The sequence below is a fragment of the Ornithorhynchus anatinus genome, chromosome 8 (assembly GCF_004115215.2).
Source record: "Ornithorhynchus anatinus isolate Pmale09 chromosome 8, mOrnAna1.pri.v4, whole genome shotgun sequence".
Taxonomy (NCBI): Eukaryota; Metazoa; Chordata; class Mammalia; order Monotremata; family Ornithorhynchidae; genus Ornithorhynchus; species Ornithorhynchus anatinus.
In genome coordinates this window covers 16,623,674-16,648,608 of record NC_041735.1, presented here as the reverse complement: position 1 = coordinate 16,648,608, position 24,935 = coordinate 16,623,674, and the positions used below count along the sequence as shown (strand labels likewise).

At 60.6% G+C, this 24,935-nt stretch overlaps 1 protein-coding gene across 1 annotated transcript in view; it reads left to right on the top strand.

Moving 5' to 3' along the window:
• Nucleotides 1–24,935, top strand: part of LAMA5 (laminin subunit alpha 5) — a 118,392-nt gene that overhangs the window by 91,497 nt on the left and 1,960 nt on the right. Inside the window, exons 41-78 of the mRNA XM_029070671.2 lie at nt 383–628; nt 896–1,009; nt 1,383–1,510; nt 1,689–1,769; nt 2,980–3,194; nt 3,374–3,474; nt 4,072–4,252; nt 4,407–4,550; nt 5,156–5,307; nt 5,717–5,827; nt 6,119–6,230; nt 6,488–6,658; nt 7,191–7,387; nt 8,023–8,139; nt 8,630–8,784; nt 10,001–10,142; nt 10,539–10,641; nt 11,081–11,194; nt 11,667–11,846; nt 12,331–12,473; nt 13,067–13,273; nt 13,419–13,555; nt 14,215–14,368; nt 14,741–14,874; nt 15,877–16,039; nt 16,324–16,446; nt 16,767–16,914; nt 17,996–18,132; nt 18,592–18,735; nt 18,999–19,129; nt 20,412–20,591; nt 20,684–20,816; nt 20,957–21,105; nt 21,419–21,611; nt 22,226–22,375; nt 22,885–23,044; nt 23,628–23,761; nt 24,087–24,287. Coding sequence (XP_028926504.1) covers nt 383–628; nt 896–1,009; nt 1,383–1,510; nt 1,689–1,769; nt 2,980–3,194; nt 3,374–3,474; nt 4,072–4,252; nt 4,407–4,550; nt 5,156–5,307; nt 5,717–5,827; nt 6,119–6,230; nt 6,488–6,658; nt 7,191–7,387; nt 8,023–8,139; nt 8,630–8,784; nt 10,001–10,142; nt 10,539–10,641; nt 11,081–11,194; nt 11,667–11,846; nt 12,331–12,473; nt 13,067–13,273; nt 13,419–13,555; nt 14,215–14,368; nt 14,741–14,874; nt 15,877–16,039; nt 16,324–16,446; nt 16,767–16,914; nt 17,996–18,132; nt 18,592–18,735; nt 18,999–19,129; nt 20,412–20,591; nt 20,684–20,816; nt 20,957–21,105; nt 21,419–21,611; nt 22,226–22,375; nt 22,885–23,044; nt 23,628–23,761; nt 24,087–24,287 — 5,685 coding nt within the window. The remainder of the gene's footprint in view (nt 1–382; nt 629–895; nt 1,010–1,382; nt 1,511–1,688; nt 1,770–2,979; nt 3,195–3,373; nt 3,475–4,071; nt 4,253–4,406; nt 4,551–5,155; nt 5,308–5,716; nt 5,828–6,118; nt 6,231–6,487; nt 6,659–7,190; nt 7,388–8,022; nt 8,140–8,629; nt 8,785–10,000; nt 10,143–10,538; nt 10,642–11,080; nt 11,195–11,666; nt 11,847–12,330; nt 12,474–13,066; nt 13,274–13,418; nt 13,556–14,214; nt 14,369–14,740; nt 14,875–15,876; nt 16,040–16,323; nt 16,447–16,766; nt 16,915–17,995; nt 18,133–18,591; nt 18,736–18,998; nt 19,130–20,411; nt 20,592–20,683; nt 20,817–20,956; nt 21,106–21,418; nt 21,612–22,225; nt 22,376–22,884; nt 23,045–23,627; nt 23,762–24,086; nt 24,288–24,935) is intronic.

The window sequence follows — 24,935 nt, the reverse complement described above, 5'->3', positions numbered from 1 at the left end:
AACTGAGGCCCAGAGAAGGTAAGTGACTTGGCCAAGGTTACGGAGCAGGCAAGTGGCAGAGCCATGCTGAGAACCCAAGTCCTCTAACTACTAGGGCTGAGGCCTTTCTACTAGGCCTCATGTGGAGCTTCAGCCTCAGCCTGACCCCTCCATCCCCTCCCATGCCAAGTTCTTCAAGCACTTTGCCTTCTCACATTGCTCACTTGAATGAACAATTTTAGGGAAGTCAGACTAGCAAGCCCAGTTAAAAGCAGAGATGCCGCGTGTATGTCCTCCCCTTTCCCCTCTCACTCCCCTAGCCAGCGCCGCGTCGGCTCCCGTCTCCGTCCTTGGGTCAAGGCTCCCAGTGGCTGAGATGTACGGCCTGGCTCCCTCTCCCCAGGGAAACTTCCGCCACACAGAGACCCACAACCCCGCCTCCCGGGAGGAGCTGATGATGGTGCTGGCCGGCTTGGAGCAGCTGCAGCTCCGCGCCCTCTTCTCCCAGATCTCCTCGGCCGTGTCCCTGCAGCAGGTGGTGCTGGAGCTGGTGTCAGAGCTGGCGCTGGAGTCGGCGGGCGCGGGTCCCCAAGCCAGCAACGTGGAGCTATGCATGTGCCCGGCAAACTACCTAGGGGATTCCTGCCAGGTAGAGGCCCTGTGGGGGTGATGCGGGGGGCTGGGGAGCTAAGTCCGATGTGGCACCCTTACACCTGCGATCAGCACGATGGCCCAGATCTTGTCCGGCCAGTGTGGAGGTTTTCGATGAACAGACCTCGACCTATGAGCCTGTCATCTCTCCTTAATCCCATGAGAGCCAGTTCTCCTGCCCCGCCATGTCCCCTCCGTCCTCCTGCCCTTCCAGAGATGGCCACCTCCCGGCCTCGCGAGCATTTCTGTTTGTCCTTTGTGGCAGGAATGCGCCCCTGGGTATTACCGGGACACGAAAGGCCTCTTCCTGGGGAAGTGCGTCCCTTGTCATTGCAACGGCCACTCTGACCGCTGCCTCCCAGGCTCTGGCATCTGTGTGGTGAGTCCAGGGTCGGCTGGCCAGTCACGAGTCTGGCCGAATGGCACTTCCCGTTCATGTGACTGCGGGAGGTGGTCGGGGGAGAAGGGGTGTGGAGAGGAAATTCCCTCTGTAGGGGACATGTTCCGAGGGGTGGTAATGGGAGGCTTTGCTTCAGGCGTATAGTGGTGTGGATGGGTGGGTTTGTTCCTGGGTCAAGATTAGTGGGTTCGCTCCTGTGGGGTGGGATCGTTTCCTATCTGGAAAAGTCAAGATGGTGGAGGGCTACTTTGTTCCGTGTGGAGAGCCCTTCATCTTCAGAGCCCCAAGGAGGAAAAAGGGTTCGGGGAATTGGCCGCCTCCTCCCCTCCAGAGTCCCGTTCTCCCTTCCCAGAATTGCCAGCACCACACAGAGGGTGACCACTGCGAGCGCTGCCAGGACGGTTTCCTGGGCAACGGTACCCAGGACCAACCGGCCCACTGTGTGGGATGCCCCTGCCCCCTCTCAGTGCCTTCCAACAAGTAAGCAGTCCAAGCGACAGGCCGGCCTGGTTTCAGGGGCTCCGAGTCCACCCTCTCTCGGTGGCTTCCTCTAGGCTAAAAGTCATCCTTGGGCCACGGGGGAAGGTGGGTCTGGGGGGAGCAGCAAGGGAGAATTCCCAGACTCTGCCCGTGCCCAGTCGTCCACCTTCCTTTCCAGCTTTGCCATTGGGTGTGTCCATAAGGGGTCAGCAACACAGTGCCTCTGCCGTCCAGGATACGCAGGAGCCTCGTGTGAACGGTGAGCCTCAGTCCCCTTCCCGGGAATTCCCTCCCTGTTCCTCTTGAACAAATCACATACGTGCTTGGACTCTCCGTCTTCTAGCCTTATAAATTCATTCTCTGGACTGTAAGCTCGTTATGGGCAGAGAATGTTTTTGCTAATTCTCTTGTATTGTACTCTTCCAAGCCCTTAGAACAGTGCTGCGCTCATAGTAAGTGCTCAATAAATACCATTAATTGATTATCCCCCGGATCTCCAAACCATGCACCACCCCCCCCTCAGCCTGAAATGCCTTCCATCCTCTTCTTCACCAAACTCTCTCCTTACACACACTCAAAATATTAATAACAGCCCATTTCCTCCAGGAATTCTTCCCTCTCAGTCATTCAGCCAGCAGTTTGTACTAAGCTCTTTGCAGAGCATTGCACTAAGTACTTGGGAGAGAACGATTTAGTAGATGAGATCCCTGTCCTTGTGAACCTTACAGTCTGCTGTGGAAGACTGGCATTAAAATAATGTTCAGGTGGGAAGAAGCAGTAGTGGGGAAAGATCTGCATTAAGGGTCATGGGGGAGAAGTGCCCCCAAGTGCTTAAGAGATTCCACAGTGGAGTGGTGATGGAGGTGGGAGGGATGGAGGTGTGAGCTTCATCAGGGAAGGCCTCCTGGAGGAGATGGGATTTCAGAATCCTGGTCACTTCAGGAACTCCTAGGCATTAATGCATGCTGTAAAACAACTTTTCTTAAATTTGTGTATGTGAATCCTTTTCCTAGCGGCTGCTCTGACACCTCCATTCCATAGTCAGTATTTTATTTTTCCCAGGTCACTCCACACAATGCCTGGGTTGGATCTAGTTCTCTGTGACTCATACTGGGCAGGGAACATGACAACCAAATCTGGTATTATTGTATTCTCCCAAGTGCTCAGTACAGTGCTCTGCACACAGTAGGCTCTCGATAAATATTGTTGATTGATTGAGCGAGCCCTTGATCGGGTCTGTGGATTCAGTGGCTGGGTCCCTTGGGGGAAATCAATCAATGAATCGTATTTATTGAGCACTTACTGTGTCCAGAGCACCGTACTAAGCCTTTGGGAGGGTGCAGTATAACAGAGTCAGTAAACACGTTCCCGGCCCACAATGAGCTTACAGTCTAGGGGAAGGAGACGATTAGACCTCCTCCCTACTCCATCCAGAGCCTCTTGACAAGGTGGGTTGTGTCTCGTGCCAGGTGTGCCCCCGGTTACTATGGCAACCCGATGGTGATTGGCAGCTCGTGCCAGCCCTGCGAGTGCAGCGGCAACGGCGACACCAACACACTGTTCCAGGAGTGCGACCCTCTGACGGGCGCTTGCACAGGCTGCATGTACCACACAGCTGGCCCGCACTGCGAGATCTGCGCCCCCGGATACTATGGGGACGCTCTGGTGGCCAAGAACTGCACCCGTATGCACTGGGGAGTGGGAGGGCCAGGGCTGGACCAGAGAGGGCCTGGGACAAGGCAGGTCCAGGGCGAGGAGACCCCAGGGGGCGGGGGTGGTTGGCAGATGGCAGCTGGGCAGGGACAGAGAAGGGGATGGGGCTGGGGCTTGGGGGAAACCGAGGCTTTCCCCCACCTCCCCTAGGATGTGACTGTTCTACATGCGGGACGGAGTCGTGTGAGCCCCAGACAGGGCAGTGTCTCTGCAAGGCTGGAGTGACCGGCCTCCGCTGTGACCGCTGCCAGGTGAGGCTGAGGTCCCGGGTCCCATTAACCCTGTTCTGGGGGCTCCAGGAGGGACTGGGGGGCAAAGGGGATGGGAGGGCAGAGGGCAGGCATGAAAGAGGATCGCATGGCTCTGGAGGAGGCAGAGATCCTTCAAGTCATCAGGCGGGGCTGGTCACTTTGTCGACCCTCCTGGCCACGGGCTGCATTGAACTCAGCCAACCAGATGGAGGAGGGGATTCTACCACAGTCCTCCCTCCCCATCCACTCCAGCTTCTCCCATACATCCCAGGTCTGCCCTCAATCCCTCCTGGTTCAGTTGGAGCCCATCCCCTTTTGGAATGTCACCACTCAGCCCACTCTTCCCAAGCCTGGCCGGCCCACGGCCCCAATGGTTCAGCCGGTCATTCGGAGCATCGCTCTGCAGCCCGTGGTCACCCAGAGGCGGGGCTGGAGTCTGGGCCCGTAGGTGGCTCCCTTTTGCCTGACCCTGGGGCTCAGGCTCTGGCTGAGATCCAGAGCGGTTCCTCACAAAAGCGGTCCCCCCCCGGCCCTTGGGATCGCCCCCAGTGATCCTCCCTCTCCCCCTCCCCCGTCGATGCTCATTTCTCCCTGCAGGAAGGACACTTTGGCTTTGACAGCTGCTCCGGGTGCCAGCGGTGTGACTGTGGCGTGGCAGCCGTGGGCCCGGCCTGCCACCCCCAGAGTGGGCAGTGCCAGTGTCGGCCGGGGGTCACCGGAGCACAGTGCCAGCAGTGCGCCCCCGGCTACTGGGGCCTCGGGGTACACGGCTGTGCCAGTGAGTTGGGGAGCGCAGAGGGAGGGAGTAAGGGTGGGGGCTGAATTCCCTGGTTCCTTTGGAGGCAGTGGGCCTGGACCCAGAACCCAGGCCGGGGATATGGACACGGGTCGGGCCGCGACCTCCACGTGTCTTTGTCTGTCTCCCCTTGCAGAGTGCCACTGCCGGGGTGGTCCCTGTGACCCCCGCACGGGAGAGTGTACGTGCCCCAATGGGCTGAGCGGAAAGCAGTGTGACACCTGCAGTCACCAGCACCACGTCCCTGTGACCCACGGGCCCGATAGCATCATGTGTGAAGGTGGGGCTCGCACTTCTCCCCTCACTTTCACTTCCAACCTTTCCTTTCATCTTCTCTCTCCTTTCCTCCTTTCTCCCTTTCTTCCTCCTCCTTCCCCATCCCCGTTCTCCCTCCTCCACAATTGTCCTCTTCCTCTCTCTACACCTCTCCTATGTATGTCATCATCCTACTCCTCCTCATTCCTCCATCCACCCCCAGCTCTCCACCATGCACACTCCGCCCTTCCTGTGTAGTCTCACCTGCCAACACCACATACCCCAAGTACTGTTTATGTGTCCATGTGCTCAGCTATATGCACCTGTGCTTGGGCACTCACCAATGTCCATATGGGGTCCCACACTTGCTCTCGTGCCCACAAACCACCCACTTATCCGTTCTCACCCTCAGTACCTGCCTACCTACACATCCCCAGTCTCTGCCTCCCCCACCCCTCCATGTCTGCACTGCCCCGAGCTCAGACACTCTTAGCATCCCCACCCTGGGCTCTGGGATGTGGGTGGAACCTCATGCCCCCTGCTCCCTCGCCCAAACCACCAGTGATGCCCCCAGTACCTCCAGGCCCCCCATTCCCTCGGGTAACGCCCCCGGCGCCGTCCACCCCTCAGTGTGTGACAGCTGTGTGGTGCTGCTTCTGGACGACCTGCAGCGTGTCGACGCGCTTCTCCCTGCCATCCGCCTCCAGCTCTCCAGCCTCAACGCCAGCTCTGTCGCCTGGGCGCGACTGCACATGCTTAATATCTCCATCGCATCCCTCGCGGTATGGGCCGTGGGCCCCTCTTGCCCTGTCATTTTGGGTGGGGTGGTGGGGCCCAGTTTTCTAGGGTGAAGCCACCTTGAACTCACTGCTCTGGGGAGATCCAGGCCCCGCAGGGGGTGGGGAGGTGGGACCTCCCGACCCTTTTGCCGGAGGACACCCATGGGAACCAAACTCCCCAGGTCTGACCTGTCTCCCATGGCCCGAGGGCCGGCCTGACCTCTGGACTTGGCCATCCAGGCCGGCTCTGGCCGAGCCCAGGTTGGGCGAGACCATGCCGGAGTCCCACGAGTAGCTGCTTCTTCCTGGGCAGGGCCCTTCTCACCTCAAATCCCCTCTCACGTGACTCCATGGGAGGGATGGGTCCGTTCTGGGGCCTCACTCCTCCCCTCACTCGGCTCCCCCTCTGCAGACCCAGCTGCGAGATCCTTCGGGCCCCTGGCAGGACAGCAGGATGAAGCTGGAGCACCTGGAGCAGCAGAGCGTGGTCCTAGACGAGGACGGCAGGCTTCTTCACAGCAAGGCATGGGCCTCAACCTTCCCACCCCTCACCAGAGCTTCCACTCTCCTCATCCCTTTCCTCTCCATTCACCAACTCCTTTCCACCCTCCACCTGTTTGTATGTTAGCTTGCTTATGCATTGCGTGGTATTTTCTGTTGTGAAAGAGCTCAGATTCTTCCTAACTGCATTCCTTTCTCTCCCTTGTCTACCCCTAATCCCTGGCTCCCCTCCCTCCACCCCCGTGACACCAAATCTACTCCCATCCCCGATACCCACTGCCGCCCATGTGTTGAGCCCCGGTTTTCCTCCTAGGCCGGAGAGGCCAGAACCCAGGCCGACAACCTGCGGCAGAGCACCGAGGACACCCGCCGGCAGGCCGAGACCCTGCTCACCAGCGTCAGGGCCATGGAGCAAGACCTGGCGGGTATTTGCTTGGTCGGGGCCGGGGCTGGGGGGCAGGAGGCGGGGCAGCAGTGTCGTCAGGCTCCTGGTGGAGCCTCTGAAACCCAACTCCTCCCGTGCCCCTAACCGTCACTGCCTGAAGGCCTTTTGGAGCTGGGAACAGGGTCGGGGGTTGGGGTGGAGCTGGAGGGGCAGGGTGGCGGTAACCAGGAGAGGGAGGCAGAGAGGGGTGTCCCACTTCTGGCGGGGGCTGAGCGTGTCCTGGTGCGGTGCCCATAGACCTGGTGAGCCAGATGGACAGGCTGAGCCCGTCCAACGCCAGCACGGCATCTGGCGAGGAGCTGCGGCAGAAGATGGCGGCGGCTGAGAGGGCGCTGCGGGAGATGCGGGAGCGTGACTTGCGAGGACAGCGCAGGGTGGCCGACGGGGAGCTTGGGGAGGCCCAAATCTGTGAGTGATGCTGGCGAGAGACAGATGTGAGGCTGCTCTGCCCCGCCCGGGGACCCCTCACCCCAGCCTCACCCAGCTCCCAAGCCGGGCCCCTCTCCCCTCACTCTGCATCCTGGCCTCACCCAACCCTTCTCCCCTCGGAGCCTGAGGCAGTGGGGATGTGTGGGCCCAGACTATACCAAAAGGCCTAGCTGTTGTCTAACCCTAATTCTTGATCCTTTCCCTGTCCCCGTCCCCTCGCACTTGTGAGAAGGCCTCCCCAACACCCTGCCTTCCAGGGCCAATAAGCGGAGGCCGCGCCTGTCAGCTAGGAGAGACATTAGCAGGGAGGCCTCTCTTCCTCCTACCTGGGAGCTCTCAAAAATAGCAGAGCAACTTCATTGTATGGGGTGGGTTGGTGGGGGCGGAGGGCCGGAGTAAGTAAAGATCACAGGGCAGAAAGGAGGGCGACCCTGTGTGTCTGCTTGGACCCTCAACTCCACCCCCACCGGCCTCCGGATACCCACCAGTGGCTCTCCCTGTGCCCGGGCAGTGCTGGACCGGATCCGGAGCCAGATGGGCAGCCAGTTGGAGGCCAACAAGGAGCTTGTGGATGGCATCCTGGCGCGGCTGGAGCTGTCCAGCTCCCAGCTCATGGACCTGCGGGATGCCCTCAATGAGGCCGTGAACAAGACACGGCAGACGGAGGAGCTTAACAGCCTCAACCAGAACACCCTCGAGGAGTGGCTGGTGGGGATCCGGGGCGCTACCTGGGGTGCTGGCTGGGGTTCAGGCTGTCCAGGGGAGCACCACAGTGGACACACCCTGGGGGAGTGGCTCGGGGGGAGCCGGGGCACTGGCTGGGACACGGGCTGACCGAGGTGGACCACGGAGGAATGGCTCAGGGGGAACCTCTAATGCTGTTTGGGGCAGAGAGTGGTCAGTAGGAGTGCAGGGGGAGGAGCCGGTTGGTCAGCAGATGTTCACTTTGCCCCCCCCCCCCAACCCCACCCTGGGGGAGGCAGGCCGAGGCCCTTTGCAGAGGGGGGTCAGAGCCCACTTTAGTGAAAGTCTTGGTACCCATCCTCAAGGGTCCCCCAGGACAAAGGAAAGGGAAGAAAAGCAAGCAGCCTACATCAGTCTGTACAGACTGATCTGGGGGAGGGAGAGGAGGAGGCTGGTTGGGGTCGATGGGTTGGGGTCATGGGGGGAACGCGAAGGGCTTTCCAGAGGGGACAGGAGAGTTAGAGCCAGAAGGTCAAGATGGAGACAGTATGGACAAGGACATAGAGGCTGGAGAAGGCATGGTGGAGGGCACTTTGGCCCAGAAGGTCGGGGGACTGGGCCCGGGATTAGGTTCCTTACTCCCCCGCTATCACCCTCAGCAAAAGAAGCAGGAGCTGCAGCGAGAGAATGAGACACTGAGGAATGCACTGAAGATGGCAGAGGCTGCCCTGGCCCGCGGCTCAGATTTTCTGCAGACCATCGACAAAGCCAAGGAGGTGCGTGGCCGAGGCCCTAGGCCTTGTTGGATTGAAACAGACGTTTTCCCCACCCACTGGTCCATCCCACTACCCATCCACCCATCCGACTGTCTGTCCTCGCATCCACCCATCCGTCCATCCATCCGTCCTCTACCCCTCCGGGAGGCTGCCCTTTTTGCAGAAATGGCCCCAGGTGGGCCAAAACAAGGGCCTGACCCTGGGGGAGGCTGTGGCCCTTCCCTTCCCTGGGATGGTTCAGACCGAGGCCTGAGCAGAGAAGCCCCTTCACCCAGGAAATGTGCTCCTTTTGGTGCTGGTTCTCCCTCCCCGGCTCTTAGCCTGGGGCCGCCAGCTTGGGTTCCCGGAAGACGCCGGGGCAGGCCGGGGACCCAAGGCATAGGGCAGAGCCGAGGTTCGTGAGAGGTGGTCTGCGGGGCCACCCGGGGTGTTGGGGGTGGCTGGGGCCAGATCGTGCCAACCTGGGGCCTGACGTCGGTGTCCCCGGCAGGAGTTGGAGCGTCTGGCTGCCAACCTGGACGGGGCCCGGGGCCCGCTGACAGACAAGATGCAGGCGTTCTCCCCAGCCAGCAGCAAGATCCCCATCGTGGAGAGGGCTGAGGCCCATGCCCTGCAGCTGGACCAACTGGCGCAGAACCTGTCCAGGTAACGATGTTGCCATCTGCTCTGACACTGCCGTTTGCCCTGGGCCACTTCTTCCTCACCCGTTGCTCACGGCCCCACCTCCACCCTCCCCTCCTGTTTTTGCCCAGCCCACTCTACTCCTTCTATCAATTTGTCAACTAGTAGTATTTATTGAGCACCTGCTATAAGAAGAGCACTGTACTACGTGCTTGGTAATCAGTCGTATTTACTGTGTGCAGACCACTGTACTAAGTGCTTGGGAGAGTACAGTATAACAATTAACAGACTGTTCCCTGCCCATAATGACCTTACAGTCTAGAGGGGGAAGTAGACATTAATATGGGTAATTTACAATATATAATTTAAAGATATAGAGATGAGTACAAAATAATAGGTTTGGTGGACCTGATCTATGCCCTCAAGGAACTAATAATAATAATAATAATGATAATAAAATGGCGTTGGTTAAGGACTTACAATGTGCCAAGCACTATACTAAGTGCTGGGTAAGATACAAGATCAGCAGGGAAACAAAGTCCCTGACCCACATGGGCTCTCAGTCTAAGTCAGAGGGATAACAGATATTGAGTCCCCATTTTACAGATGAGGAAACTGAGGTAGAGAGAAGTTGAAGTGACTTGCCCAGGGTTACAGAAGGGCAATTGGCAGAGGCAGGATTAGAACCAAGGTCTACTGACACCTGGGCCTAAGCTCTTTCCACTAGGCACACTGCTTCCCATGCTGCTTCCCCAACTTATGGTTTAGCAGCAGGGGACAAATGCTGAAATAGTTTGCAGAGAGAGAAAGAGGTGAATATAAGAATTCCTTGAATTTCATATGGCATTTTGGCTTTGCAAAGCACTTGCATATTATTTAGCTCCTTTTTATTGTCCTAATATCCATGTGCGGTAGGAAAGGCTGAGATATTCTTGTTCCCATTTTACAATGGAGGAAACTGAGAGGTGAAATGACTTGCCTAAGGTCACACAGTAGGCCAGGGGCAGAGGTGGGATCAGAACTCTGAGACCCACGCTCTTCCCACTGGATGTGCTGGCCACGGGGCCGAGTGAAGGCATTAGCGGCAGGGTCACCTGTGCTGACCCCAGCACACTGCCTGCTTCCCCTTTGAGGGCTCGTGTCCCCATTTCTGCCCACCCGCCCCTGGCCCTCTCCTTACCCTGTACCCCCAGCCTGCCATCTGCTGTGGGTTAACCCCGCCCCCCGGTGATCCCCGCAGCATCATCCGCGACACCAACCAGGACCGGTTCATCCAGCGGGCGATCGAAGCCTCCAATGCCTACGCCAGCATCATCCAGGCCGTCAAGGAGGCCGAGAGTGCGGCCCGCCAGGCCCTGCTCAATGCCACGGAAGTGTGGGAGGTGTGTATGCCCGGACCCACCTCCTGGCTCCAGCGCCACCCCCTGCCCCCTACCCCAGCCCCGCCCCCGGCCCCAGTCCCACCCTTCCAGGTCAGGGGTGTAGAGCAGAGAACATTGTGATATTAGTGGTATTTTGGAGGTGACTTTTGGGTGTGGTGGTCTCTGATGTCCAGGGGTACATGGGGGACAACCTACCTCACGCTTGATGCCCTAAGCAGGCTTTAGGCATGTACTTCCTGGCAGGGCTGGTGGCAGCCTGCGGCCCTCACCATCAGACTCTGGCATGCTGAGGCCCCTGCCCTGCCCTCCTCTCTTATTCCAGGAGCACAGGCGACAGATATATATATATATATGTATGTATGTATATGTGTGTGTGTGTATGTATCTCGCACCCAGAGCGTTGTGCGGGACCAGCTGGGCAGCCGGGCTGGTGAGCTTCGGGAGAACAGTAGTGCACTGGAGGAGGCCGTGCAGAGGGAGCAGAAGAAGCTGAGCTGGGGTGAGACACGGGGCCAACATGGAGGTGCCTTGGGTGTGGGGCTGGGGTTGGGCTCCCAACAGGAGCCCTACATCCTGGAGGCAGAATCCCAGACTGGAGGCTTGGATGCCCACCATGAGGCTCACCGCCCCCACGACGAGGTCCCTGGGAGCCTGGGAGGAGAAATAGGAGTTGTTTAAAATTTTGTGTGTGCACGTGTGCGCGTGCTTCTCCCTGTGTGCATCTTCCTTTGTGTCTTTCCCCACACCTCAGTCACTCCCTGTGACTCCGACTCTCCCTGAGCTTCTGTATGTGTTTCTGATCATCTCTGTGGCTGCTATAGGCTTCTGATGCACCTTTTGGGTTCCCACCATTCTCTGGGTCTCCCCGGGGTTCCCCTTTTTGTCTTTGGCCTCCCAAACCTCTCGGTCCCCACCTCATCCCTGGCCTTTCCACCCAGTGGTGAAGAATACCCTTCAGAGCACCCAGGTCAAGCTGGAGAACCTGAAGGCCAAGAAGGAGGTGCTGACCACTCGTCTGGGAGCACTGAAGGACATGCTGGCCATGGATGGAGGTGCGGAGAGCGGGGCCCGGCGGGGAGATGGTGGGGGGGGGGGGGGGGGCAGAGGAGGTAAATTCTCCTCTTCCGGGACCTGGGCTGGTTTCTTTCAGTTTCCTTCCCATGTTCAACTAGTTTCCTTTCCATATTCCTGCTTGGGCAAGCAGGCAGGGAAGACCACCCGTGGGCCAGTTGGGATCCCCAATGGGATGTTGTCCCCATCTAGACTGTAAGCTTACTTATGATGAACTCTGTTGTATCAAACTCTTCCAAGATCTTAGTACAGTGTTCTGCACACAGTAAGTGCTCAGTAAATACCATTGATTGATTCAGACCCTGCGGCACCCTCCTGGGACCTCCTCCTACCCCCGCCGGCAGGCTCGGGGAAGGTTGCTGACCCTGCAGGAAGCTCTGGGCTGCGGAGAGGGCCGCAGGGGGCCATGGGACCGATCCCCGCCACCCACTCAGCCCCCGCCGGCCCCCACAGATGGGACGAGCGAGAGGATCGACCAGGCCAAGGCGCAGGCAGCGGAGGCCAACGCCACGGCGGCGCGGACGATGGCGGCGCTGCGGGATATGCAGGAGCAGCTGGAGCTGTGGCAGCGGCAGTACGGTGGGCTGCGGGGCCCCGACCTCGACCGGGCCGTGGAGGAGGCCGGACGCTCAGGTGGGACCGATGCCCCGGACTGACGCCCTGTATAGACTCCCCGGACAGACCTCCCCTCGTGCTGGCCACCCACGTCCGTGCCTTCTCTGCTCCCGCTCCTGCTCCTGCCGGAACCACCTGGGCCTGGCAGAGAAGAGGAGGGGGAGGGAGGAGTCACCCATCAACCTCCAAGCCCTCACCCCAGGTCCCGGCCTGGGAGACGGACATCAGGCCCGGCTCGGTGTCAGCGGAGAGGAAGAAGCTGAGCCGGCGAGGGGCCGGTGTTCAGGTCCTGGGTCCCCTCTTCTCCCCACCCCCTCACACTCTGCCCCTACCCCAAGGGCTGGTGGGAGGTAGGACCGTCCATTCCCTCAACTCCTCTGCAGGCCAGTAACTGCAGCGGCTAGCCTTAGCCATAAGAGCCCCAGGACCCAACCATCTGACCATCTTGCTGTCCTCCCTGCTCTCGGCTCCCCTCCCCTCCCCCATGGATCCCGTCCTGCAGTGTCCAGCCTGGAGAAGACTTTGCCCCAGCTGCTGGACCAGCTGAACCGCGTGGAGAACAGGAGGAGCCGGAACGCCAGCCTCTCAGAAAGCATCCTGCGTGTGCGGCAGCTCATCACGCAGGCCCGCAACACTGCCAGCAAGGTGGCCGCCGCACCCTGGCCCTTCTCCACTCAGCCCCCCGGCACCCAACCCCTGGCAAGGTGTCTGGGCCTACCCTGGTCCTCCTCCGCCCAGACCCTGGCACTCTTCCCCTGGCAAGGTGCCCAGGCACATTCTGGCCTTCTTCCACCTAGTCACAGCATGCTCAGGGCCTGGGTCCTCCCCATTCCCAGCTTGCCCAGAGCCTGGGTTTCTAGGATCGGTTGACCCAAATTGTGGATGAGGGAGACCGGTCGCTCTGGAGTCGGGAGAGAATGGCAATGGGCCGAACCCCTCCCCCCACTGCTACACCTCCCTAGCAGGCGGGACCTTCCGTGTCTCCTCCTCATCCCCTTCCCCATCAGGTAGCAGCTCCAAAACAATGCCTGACACCCAGCACCTTGCCCCGGCCCAGCCCCGGTGCCCCACTCTGGTCCCAGCATCTGGCTCCAGAACCCCACTCCAGCCCCTGGATCCTGCCCCATTGCCAGCACCAGGTTCCAGGACTCTGCCCTGGCCCTTAACACCCCACCCCAGCCCCCAGCGCCTGGCTCCAATGTCCTGCCCAGGCTCACAACTTTGGCTCTCGGGTACAGGTGAAGGTCCCAATGAAGTTCAACGGGCAGTCGGGTGTGCAGCTGCGGCCCCCCCTGGACCTGCAGGACCTGGCTGCCTACACCGCCCTCAAGTTCTACATCCAGAACCCGCAGCCCCCCAGGAAGCCCCCGCAGCGGCCTCCCCAGCCCCCGCCGCAGGACCAGCTCCCCGAGGCCCAGTTTGTCCTCTACCTGGGGAGTCGGGAGGTGAGCAAGGGTCCCCCCAGAGAGGTGGGAGGTGAGGCGGGGCCCTCTGCCCTGCTGGGACCGGTGCCCATCAGCAGTAGGGAGGTACCCAGGCCTCCCTCTGAGGGGAGGAGGAGACTGAGCCTCAGGCCTCCGGACCCTCCAGGCCACCGGAGACTACATGGGGGTGCTGCTGAGGGACCGCAGAGTCCAGTGGGTCTACCGGCTCGGAGAGCAGCCGCCCACTGTGGTGACCGTCGACGAGGACATCGGAGAGCAGTTTGCCATGATTAACATCGACAGGTACCGAGCGATCGGCCCCCTTCCTCCCCCGCCCCATCTGCTGTCAGTTTGCAGGAACTGGAGGACCCCGGAGTGATTGAAGGATTGGGGAGGGAGTGGAGGACATGATCAGTGGGGGTGAACAAATCATTCAGTCATCAGATTTATTGGGAGCCAATTGTGCGCAGAGCAGTGTGTAGTAAGCCGATAAGAGCGTGCAGTAAGTAGAAGCAGATGTCCTGATCCCTCCCTGCCCTCCAAGTATTTACAGTCTGATGGAGCTCCCGGTTGCCTTCTCTGGTCTCCCCCTGCGGTTGCTTCTCCCCACATTCTCCATGTTTCCATTCACCGGGTGGCCCAGACAGCAACAAGGGTGCAGGAGAGAGAGCAGGCAGCACACATGCATACATACCTACACACATACCCAAACGCACATGCGCCATATCTCCCTCGCCCCCCCACCATCCCCCAAATCTCTCCAAGCAGAAAGGGTCAGGCTAAACTGAGCAGGGAGGATTCAGGGTAGGGCGAGTGAGGGAGTTGGGCAAACAGGATACTTCCGAAAAAGAACTTGAGCTGCGAGCGGACTTGCCAGGATTGGTAGGGAGGGTGCTAGCAAGGGTGGGCATGGGGTCAGAGGGCTGACCCTCCCCCCCTCCCGCCCCCCCGACCGCCCCCAGGACTCTGCAGTTCGGACACATGTCAGTGACCGTGGAGAAGCAGACGGTGCACGAGACCAAGGCGGATGGCGTGTCCCCAGGGGACCAGGGCCTGCTCAACTTCCACCCCCACAACTTTGTCTTCTACGTGGGCGGCTACCCCTCCAGCTTCACGGTGAGGCTGCCACCGGGACCTCTGGTGCTGGGACCCCTGCTGCCCGCCCACCCGCCACTGCGCGCACACAGGTGCAGCCCACACGCAACTCACTCAGTACCCATGAGGGAAAATGTCTGGGCACCCCCACCGGGCTGAGCCTCCACGGCCTCCCACAGACCCCTGCCGGGATCCTTCTGGGGGTCTACCCTGAATCTCTCCTGCTGGAGCAGCTCAAGCCAATTTCTCTCTCCTGGGGCTTGGTGACCCTCTCCGGGCAGCCGAGGCCCCCATACTCGGGATTTCCTCCCCGACCTCAGCAGTTGAGACACCCAGGAGTCCCGGTTTCCCCACTTGCCCCTGTGTCTTTATGCAGTGTTTCCTTCCCCTCAGCCTCCAGAGCCCTTGCGGTTCCCTGGCTACCGAGGCTGCATCGAGGTGGACACCCTGAACCAGGAGGTCATCAGTCTGTACAACTTCCTCAACACTTTCCAGCTGGACACGGCCGCTGATAAGCCTTGTGCCAGGCAAGGACGCCGGGCTCCCCTCCACTCTGCCCTCCTCACCCTTCTCTTCCTCTCTCCCTTCTTCTTCTCTCGCTTCTCCCCTTTCGCCCTGTTCTCCCCCTTCTCTCCCTCTTCCCTTTATTTCCCTCCTCCCCACCTTCTCCCCCTTCTCTCCTCCTTCCTTTCTGTCCTTCTCTCCCTCCTCCTCCTTCTGTTCCCCTTTCCCAAATTCTCCCCCCCCCCCCTTTTTTCCCCTCCTTTTCCCCCTCCTTTTCCCTCCACGGCAGCCATGAGCATAACTACTGGTGAAGTGCCTGGTGATGAGCTAACAGCAGGGCACCAAGTGGCCACCATCTTGCCGCTGTGGGTGCCGGATGGGCTCAGGACAGACCGGCCATCTTTGGGGGATTTGGGGAGGCAAGCGGCGGGGGAGGGAGATGCGGGGAGTGGGGGGCCTTGTTAATGCAGCCTTATAGATAACTGCAGAGTCCTACCAGGCCCTCCAAGGCCCCAGCTGGGTCCCAGCAGCTGAACGTCTGCTGGCAGGAGTAGCCGTCAGCTCAAGCGATGTGTTTTTCTTTTGCTCTCTCTCCTTCCTCTTCCGCAGCCTCATTGCATCCAGATCCTGGCTTCAGAAAGGGCCACACTCATTAACAAACCACCTGCAGCCCACTGTTTACCTGGTCATTATTAGCAGGCCACCCATAGCCTACTGTCCAGTCATTAGTGTGGACTGCCCACAGCCCATTGTTTATCAATGCTGACTTCCAGAGTAGTGTCTGTCCACACTCTCTAGCGGGCCACCCGCAGCCCGGTGTCTATCCATGCTCATTAACAGGCCGCCTGCAGCCTACTGTCTATCCACATTCATAGCCCACTGCCTGTCATATTTCTGTGGTGTTTCAGCTATGGATGGAGCAGGGTTTCTCAGTGGAATGGGGCGGACAGGTGGGAGGGGAGGGAATGAGGTCCGGCAGCACTGCCTGCCTGTAACCCGCACTCCCTCCCGCCCTGTGCCCCCAGGTCCAAGTCCACTGGGGACCCGTGGCTCACAGATGGCTCCTACCTGGACGGGACTGGCTACGCGCGCATCGGGTTCGAGAGCCAGCTCAGCCTCACCAAGCGCTTCGAGCAGGAGCTGCGCCTTGTCTCCTCTGATGGAATCATCTTCTTCTTAAAGCATCAGGCAGGATTCCTGGAGCCCCTCCTCCTATTCCCACCCTCCCCACTCCTCTTCCTCCTACTCCTCCCCACTCCTCCCCATATCTCCCCCGGCCCCTCTTCCTCCTCTTCCCCTACTCTGCTCCTTCTGTTCTTCCTCTTTCCTTCATTTTGTCTCTCCCTCCATCTCTCTTCTTCCCTGGTTGTGTTCCCTTCCCTTCTTTCCCCCAACCTTCATTGTTCTCCCAATGGCAGCCACCCCCTCCCACTTTAACCCTCATCCCCACCTTTCCCCCGGTTTGTCCTCAGGACCAGTTCCTGTGTCTGGCAGTGCGGCAGGGAGTCCTCGTTCTCTACTATGACTTCAACACGGGGCTGCAGCAGGCCAGGCCTTCCCATGAGCCTCCACTCCTGAGCACTGCCAACAAAGCGGTAAGGCCCTCCCAACCCCACCGCGCCTCCCCTTCTTGGCTCCCTTTTTGTCTGGAGAGAAGCTGGGAGTGACAGGGCGGAGGCAGAAAGAGACTGAGGGCAGGGAGTAGGTTGGCAGTGGGGCAGTAATGGGGTAGAGGGCAGCAGTGGGGCAGTAGCGGAGCTCTGAGCAGCCAGGTTGAGGTCCAGTCTGGTCCAGCCTCACTGGGTCCTGAGTTCAGGCTCCCCCTCCCCCCCGCTTCCATCGTCTCCCACTCCTCATCTCCCTGTCCTCATTTCCGTCCCCTCTTCTCCCCGCCACCCGGCCCCTGCGGAAACAGATCCAGATTTTCCTCCTGGGGATGACGGGGAAGAAGCGGATCCTGGTGCGCCTGGAGAGAGCCACGGTCTTCACCGTGGAACAGGAGAACTCGCTGGAGCAAGCCACAGCCTACTACCTGGGGGGGGGTCCCGCTGGCCCAGCTCCCCACAAGGTGAGACACTCCACCCCCACCACTCGGCCGTATTTACCACGCATCTGCCCAAGCAAAAAACCCCAATTGAGAGAGCACCACAGGCACAAGCCGGCACGTTTCCCTCCTCTGAGAAGCCTGCGGTCTCCTCCCTCAGCTGGGTCCACGCCGTCCCCTTCACTCTCTGCGGTGGCAGCCGTGGTAGAAACAGCAGCAGCCCGATTTATTGAGCCAACCTTGGGCAGGGCAGGGCAGGGCAGAGCGCCAGATTGTGGACCCTGCCTCCCCTCTACTCCTTCCCAAACAGCTCTCAGTCGATCAATCAGTGGTATTTACTGAGTGCTTACTCTGTGCAGAGCACTGTACTAAGAGCTTGGGAGAGTACAACACAACAGAATTGACAGTTCTTTGCCTATAGCACCTGAGTGCTAAGGGAGCTCTTGAGATGTTGCGACCCCAGAGAAAAGGGTTTGACTGAGCAAGATCTCTTGGAGAGAGGATTGAAAAGTGGGAAGGGGTGTGGTTGCCGGGGAGGGAATTTCAGGCAGGGAGAGGAAAGCTGCTCCCTGGACCCTGTTAAAAGTATGCCCCCCCTCCCCCCCCAACGAGAAGACTTCCGAACTGCAGCCCCCAACTCCTCCGTCCTCTGCCCCAATGCAATTCTTTGTGCGTAATGTGGAAACTTAGCAGCCTGCCACCACCACTACCAACACCGACATCCCCCGAGTTGGAAATGAATGAGTGTGGCCTGCATTCTGCTTCACTTTTTGGGCCCGAATTAGTTCTCTACCGTGAAGAGGGAGCAAGTAGCTGTTGGACTCAGGTGTTGGGACCCTCCGCCTCCAGCTCAGGGGATGTACAGCTGGGCCAGCCCCTGGCCACGGGCCCCGTTGCTCCCAGCCCCCTGTCCCAGGTCAGGGTCAGTCCTGAGATTCCTTCTGGCTGCCTCTCCCAGCTGGACATCCAAGAAGGGACCCTCCCTCCCCCTGCCTTTGTACTCTCTCCATTGCCTCTCCCCTTCCTCCTACCCCATTGCCTCCCCTCCCCCCAGCCCCCCAACACACACACACCTGGGCCTTTCCCCCCAAACCACCTCTCCAGCCTCCAGGCTCTCTTCCCCACTGGCGGCTCCATCCGGGGCTGTGTGAAGGGCCTGAAGGCTCTGGGCAAATACGTGGACCTGAAGCGTCTGAACACGACAGGCATCAGCTCCGGCTGTACCTCTGACCTCCTGGTGAGTGAGGCCTCCAGCCTTCGCGGCCTCCCGGGACCACAGCCCTCCCTTCCCGTCCCTCCTCCCCTCCCAGGGCCCATATACTTCCCCTCCCTCCATGGCCTCAGACTCCCTCTGGAAAGGGTAGAAAGCTGGGGGTTATGCTGGGCGTTCCTGTAGGCAGGCTCCCAGAATGGTTCTGAGCAGCCCAGCAAGCCCAAGACAGTGCCAGAGGAGGCGAAGGCCAAAGGGGAGGGTGTTCGGGAGGGGATGAGGGAGAGGAGAGGAGGGGATTCTCTGGTCCCTCCAGAGCTGGTTTGTTCACCCCCTCCTTCACTCCTCTTCCTCCTCACCACTTCTCAGTGACTCCAGGGGACTGTCACCCTTCCCCACCCCCTGCCCAAGAGGTTGAGGGCACTTGTTGTGGAGGGGGAGGGGCTGAGGTCCTGACACCCTTCTCCCCCTGGTTCCTTCCCTCAGATCACTCGCTCCATGGCCTTTCATGGCCATGGCTACCTCACGCTGGGCCTGCGCGACATCCCCTCCCTGAGTGGAAATTTCTACACGGGTTTTGGTTTCCGCTCCAGCCAGGAAGACGGGCTGCTATACTACCACGCTGCACCGGTATCTCCCAGCTGTCCTCTGATGCCCTTCCCTTCCCTACTTGCATCTTGCCCACCTTCCTTGGACCCCCTCCCAACCTCTCTGCCCATCTCCAACCTCCCCCTACTCAGTGTCTTACAACCCGTACTTTCAGCAAATGCTTCCAGAGTCTAACCAAAGCCTCCTCGTGCATCTCTTGGACTCCTAAGCCCTAACCCTGTCCCCAAGGGTCCTCCTCCCTAGCCCCCCACCCACATCGTGGTGTCTGGACCCTTCTCTTCCAGGAGGGGACATGCCAGGTGGCCCTTCAGCGTGGCCGGGTGGCACTGCAGTGCCTCAAGAAGACATTGACCACCAAAGCTGTGTTGGCCGATGCGGCTGGTCATTATGTTGCCGTTTACAGTGACCCCACAGGGTAAGTGTGGCCCGCCCTCCCTTCCTTCCCTCCCTTTTTTCCCTCCCTCCCTCTTTCCCTCCCTCCCTTCCTCCCTTCCTTCTTTCCCTCCTTCCCCAGAGAGTAGACCCCTGCCCCAGGGATTAGGGGGTCATGAGGGCATGGAGGGGCAGGAATGAAGTGGGAAGGGTCTGGCCTTGAGGTTATTGCCTCTGCCCATCTTCAGAGCCCCCACCCCACCCTACTGGACCAGAGCAGGACGGGCGTGGGGGGCCAGGATCGGGCAGAAGTAGATTTGGGATGAGGACAGGCTGAAATGAGCTGGTAGCCTTCACCTGCAGAGACCCCGGTCCGCGGGAGAAGGGCAGACTCCACCCTACTTGGTACTCAGCCCATCTCAGGGCTCCCACCTCTGCCACTGAATCTGGAGGGAGGCAGCCAGCGCCCACCCCAGCTGCGCATCTGCATGGCAGCACTGCTGACAGACAGCGAGGAGACTCTCGTTAAAATAGGAAGTGGGGTGGGCTCAGAAGTCTGGCCAGTTCAAGTTCAGGGAGGGTCTGGGTAAAGTCGAGGGTGAGAAGACTGGAGCGGGAAAGGGCCTGGGGGGAAAGTTAAGGGAGGAGGCGGAGGAGGAAGGAAGTGGCAGGTGTCTGAGCTGGGCTGTGCTGGATGGATCATTGGTCCCACCCAGTAATGGCGCTTCCGAGCAGCTTGCAGCCGTTTGTCCCCATGAAGCCCTGTTACCCACAGGCTGGACGGGGAGCCCTGAAGGGACCAGGGACAGAGGAGAAAGTGAAAGGGGAAGGAGTCCTGGTGGTCCCAAGAGGAGGGAAGACCTCCCTCATCATGGTCAGCAGCACCATCGATATTTACCAAGTGGCTACTGTGGGCAGGGTACCGGCCCTTGGGCCTTCGGGTCCTACAGGAGTACTAGACGGGACCACCCTGAAAGATCCTGCAAGCTAGAGGGACACCTGGGGAAACTGTCATTAAGGGAGTGACGATAGCTATGAGATATGCCCCTGTGGACAAGTAAATATGTGACTCTAGTGGCAGGAAGGCTGGAATTCATCAGAGATGGCTTCCTGGAGGTGGCAGCTTGAGCTTCCAGGGAGGGAGGACAGGAATGAAGCTTGGACAGGCCGAGCAGGGAAGAAGTGTCCCGCCGGGTCAGAGAGTGAGGGTTGCCAGAGGGGATCGATGGAAGGTGGGCCCGGAGCCGGCAGACGGGCGGCTGCCGGGGAGCCTGGGAGCCGCTGACCGGGCGGGAACTCATCCAAGCGGGGCCCTCTTGTTCCAGCATCCGGCTGTACGTAGATGACCAGCTGCAGGGGGCCGGGGAGCCAGGGAGCCGAGAGCGAGGGGGCCCGGCCCAGCCTCAGACAGACAACCTCCACCACTTCCATCTCGGAGGTCTGCCCGAGGGCGGGGCCCTCCTCCGCAACCTGCGCGGCTGCATCAGCAACGTCTTCGTGAGGCGGTAAGTGGGGCCGGAGCGGGAGGGTGGTCGAGAGGGAGGGATCAGCCCCTGGCACTGCCCCGTAATGAGAGGGATTTCTTGCGGGGTCTCAGGGAGACGGCCCCACAGCGGGTGGTGGACTTGCAGCAGAACATTGAGAGCGTCAACGTCACCACGGGCTGCCTCTCCCGCGACCAACCCCACCAGGTCCGAGCCGCGCCCAGGAAGGCCCAGCGGAGACCCAAGGTGATGGAGGCAGGGGAGGGAGGGAGGGAGGAAGGAGTATTGACCCTGGCTCTGGCTCTGACCCCTGGCCCCGGCTCTGACTTCTGGCCCTGACCCTAGCCCTGGCCGTGACACTGGCTCCCGAATTCCCTCATCCTCAGGGGCCCAGCAGAGCCGCCCTGCACACCCGCCGCTCCCCCCAGGATTCTGCCTGTCGCCTCCCCAAGACCGTCCACGGCGCCTTTCAGTTTTGGGGGTCCCCGGCAAGCCACTTGGAGTTTGGGCCCATCCCAGACACTACCCGCCAGAGGTACCTTGATCCTTCCAGACCTGGGGCTTCCAGGAACGTGGGGTTTGGTAATAGGGAGGAGCAGAGTCTAACGGCTTGTGGCTTTGTTCTTCCAACTGGAGATGCCTCAGAGGAACTGGGGACTGACCGTCCCCGTTCTGAGAGAACCCCATGGGCCGGGCAGGACCCCAGGAGGGCAGACGGGAGCCCCGCGGCCCAGGCGGATCCCCATAGGATGGGCAAATCACCGCAGGTTGGGGCAGAGAGATGGAGGGCGTGGTGGAGAGGGAGGCGGGGGCGCCCGGTTCGCGCTCACCCTCTACCCCCTTGGCAGGGTCCATTTCTCTATGGACGTGCGTCTGAGTGCTCCGAGTGGGCTGTTGGTCTACGTGCCCCCCACAGAGGGCGGCAGGGCCTCCCTCGTCCTGGGGGTCAGCCGCGGCCACTTCCTCCTCCTGGCCGGACACCCCGGGCAGCAGCTCCGAATCAGGAGCCGAAAGCGGTTTAAGACTGGACATTGGCACACGGTGAGTGGCGGGTGCTTGGGGGGAGAGCGGGGTGGTGGAGAGAGCAGGTGTGTGTGCGTGTGTGTGTGTGCACGTGCATGTGCACATGCAACCAGGCCCATCCTTACCGGGAGGGTCAGCCCTCTTCCAGAGCTGCTGGTCAGAAGGCCTAATGACCCGACTGCTGATCTAGCCTTCTGCGTGCTCCCTTACCTGCAGCGCAGTGCCCCCACAACCCTCAGCCCGATCCTCTCCCCTCTGCAACCAGTCACTCTCATCCACCCCCTCCTCCCTCCACCCTTCCCATTCATCTTTCCTCCTCCCCACTCTGCGCCGCCCCCACCCCCCAAGAAAAAACAAAAAACTCTGGCACGGCCCCTCATTCCCCACAAAGTGGGGGGCCAGGGAGAAGGAGGGGGTGAGGGAGGACAAGGTGTGTGGCCTCCTGACAGATGTCAAAGAAGTGTCTTTGAGTAATTCTGTTTTCCTTCCCCAACCCCCACTGACAGAGACCAGGCGTTCCCAGGGGTGGAAAGCAGAAGGGAGTGGAGAAAAGGATCCTAGGCAGGGAGGACCGGGAGTGATTCCCTCTGCTGCCATAACTTCACCCCTTCCCTCCTCTCCCCTCTCCTCAGGTGTTCTTCAGCCGGGAGCGGAACCGGGTGCAGCTGGTGCTGGATGGGCTTCAGGCACAGAGCAGCTCTGGGGAATCCGGGGGCCCACTGGGGCCAGGGCCCTTCTACGTTGGGGGAATCCCACGGGGCCAAGTGTCCTCTCTACTCCCAGTAAGAGCCTTCCACCAACCTCCCACCGGGCCCTCGGGAAGGGGTGGGGCAGGGAGGCTGCGGGGAGACTGCCCACTGTGCTGGACAGACAGGAACTGAGTAGCTGGGGGAGGAAGGGACGAGGGTCAATGAGGGTCTCTGGGACTCCTAGCTCAGGGTCAAGGCCAGAGGAGCTTCTCGTCCCACTGGCACGTGCCTCTATCTTCTGCTCACTGATGTTTGCCCTTCCAGGCACATTCTGGGGAAACAGCGTGCCCACCTCCTCCCCTCGCCCCTCCGTTCTGGGAAGGCTCTGCCAGTCTGTGTCCTTAGGGGGCAAAGAGAGAGAGCAAGGCCAGAGTGGCCTTTGTCTGCCTCTCTGTACCTCTGCCCTCTGAGGGACTGGCGCCACCTCTCCCGGCCTGTCCTACTGCAGCCCTCCGGTGACCCGACCCCTGCCTCCTCTGGCCTATCCGGTCGTGCCCCGGTGGCGGCCCTGACACCCCCATCTCCTCCGGTCTCTTCCTTAGAAGGGATTCAGCCCCACCTTCAGCGGCTGCCTGAAGAAACTGAAGGTGAATGGGCGGCCGCTGGGGGCCCCGAAGCGTGTGGCAGGAGTGACGCCGTGCTACACCAGGGCGCTGGAGAGGGGCCTCTTCTTCGCCAGTGATGGGGGTGTCGTGTCAGTAGGTCAGTGGCCTGGGAAATCTGCCCAGTGACCCTGCTCTCCTCCTCCCCCTTTCCCTCCTCTACCCCTCCTCCCACTAAGTCTCACTTCACCGGAATTCACCAGTTCCCTCCCTGTCGGTGCTGTGCCCTTGTGGGCAGGAAGCCGAGACACAGTGGCGGGTGGGGAGAGTAGAGATGGGAGGATGAGCCGTTGAGGTGGGCGGGGCTCAGTGGAGAAGAGAGAGCCCTCAGAAAGATGGTCAATCCTTGTGAGAATGGCCTCCAGTGTCCGGACAGCTACAAATGATAGATCTACCCATTTGGGGTCCTCTGACTGTTTCCTACCCCTTCCCGGCCAGTGACTCCCTGGGCAGTTCTGCGGGAAACCCAGCCCTATTCAGGCCGCCCCTCTCTCCCCGGCTCAAGTCCCAGGCAGCATTGTGCCCCACCATATAACCCCTGCTAGTGACCCCTCTCCAGACTTGCATCATTTGCTCGTCCTCTGGAGGGAACCCATCCTGGCCCTCTTCCCCCGACCCCTCAAGTGGGGCTTGCCCAACCAGGGGACTTTCCCCCCCACAGCCTCCCCTTTCTTGCCCCGCAGAACTCCCCCAGGCCCAGGGGCCACCGGACCTGGAGCTAGAACTGGAGCTGCGGCCCCAAGCGATGACTGGCTCCGTCTTCTACCTGGGGTCCTCGGCCCAGAGCTTCCTCAGCCTCTCCATTGACCACAACCTGGTGAGGAGGAGCAGGGGGCAGCTGGGAGAGATTGGCTCAGAGTGGGTGAAGAGCTGGGGAGCGGGAGTGACACGCCCAGCCCCTGCACACATCTCTGTCTTGGATCCCCATGCTGACCATCCCCCGGCTGGAGAGGGCACGGGCTCTTTGGCGTGCCGGCCAGTTGTGGGGGTGGGTGAGGGCCCTCGGCCCTCAGCCGGCCTCTAACGGGGCAAGTTTCTCAATCGGTACCCTCGCTCTCTCTTCTCCTCCCCTCTCTTCTCTCTCCTCCTCCCTCTCCCTGGGTCCCACCGTGACCCTGGTTGCTCTCTTCCGGCGTGACCAGGTGACAGTGAGAGCCAACGATGGGGCTGGGGAATTCTCCACATCAGTGAGCGGTCCGCTGCTGTGTGACGGGCATTGGCACATGGATACGCAGGTGAGCCGGTCGGGGACCCTCCAGCTGGGGACCGGCTCCATTCCCCAGGTCCACCTCCTACCCGGAGGGGCCTCCCAGGGATCTGCTGCTCCTCACAGAGGGCCGGCAGTCCCGTTGCCTCGCTGATTCCCCCAGGATCCCTGCATGCGGGAGGGGAGGACGCGGGGGCCGCTGCTTTGAGCCTGAGCCTCGAGAGAGCAGACCCAGCCCCCTCCCAGATGAGGTGGGCGCACACAGTCCCGGGCACTTTGTGCCGGTCTGCTGGGAGATGGGCCCGTGCCCCGCTGGGACTTGGCTGCTGCCATTGCTCCCTGCCGACGAGACCCAGTGGGGGCAGGGGAGGGGGCGGGTGAGAGTCCTGCCAGAGATCCGCCCACCTCCATCCAGCTCCTGCCTGCTGCCGGGTTTATCTGCTCCATTTGAGACCCTTGCCCAAGGTCATAGTGGCGATTTGGGGGGTCCCCTCGCCCTGAGCACCCAAACCCCAGCGGATCCTTAAGGATGTGAGCTGGGCAAGGTCAACGTCTTCACCTGGTCCACTTCAGGCTGACTGCGGTGGGGTGGGGCGGGGCAGGGCAGGGCAGGGGACCGAGCATACTTAGAAGGTGCAGATTCCCCCTGGATCTGACACGGGTAGGTGGGGATGGTGATAGCCTCCCCCACACGGCCCATAGGGGAGAGAGGAGGCACGTATAGGCTCCCCTTCCACTCCCATGGGCCTGACGAACAAGCTCCACTGCCTGCCTTGGGGCTCGG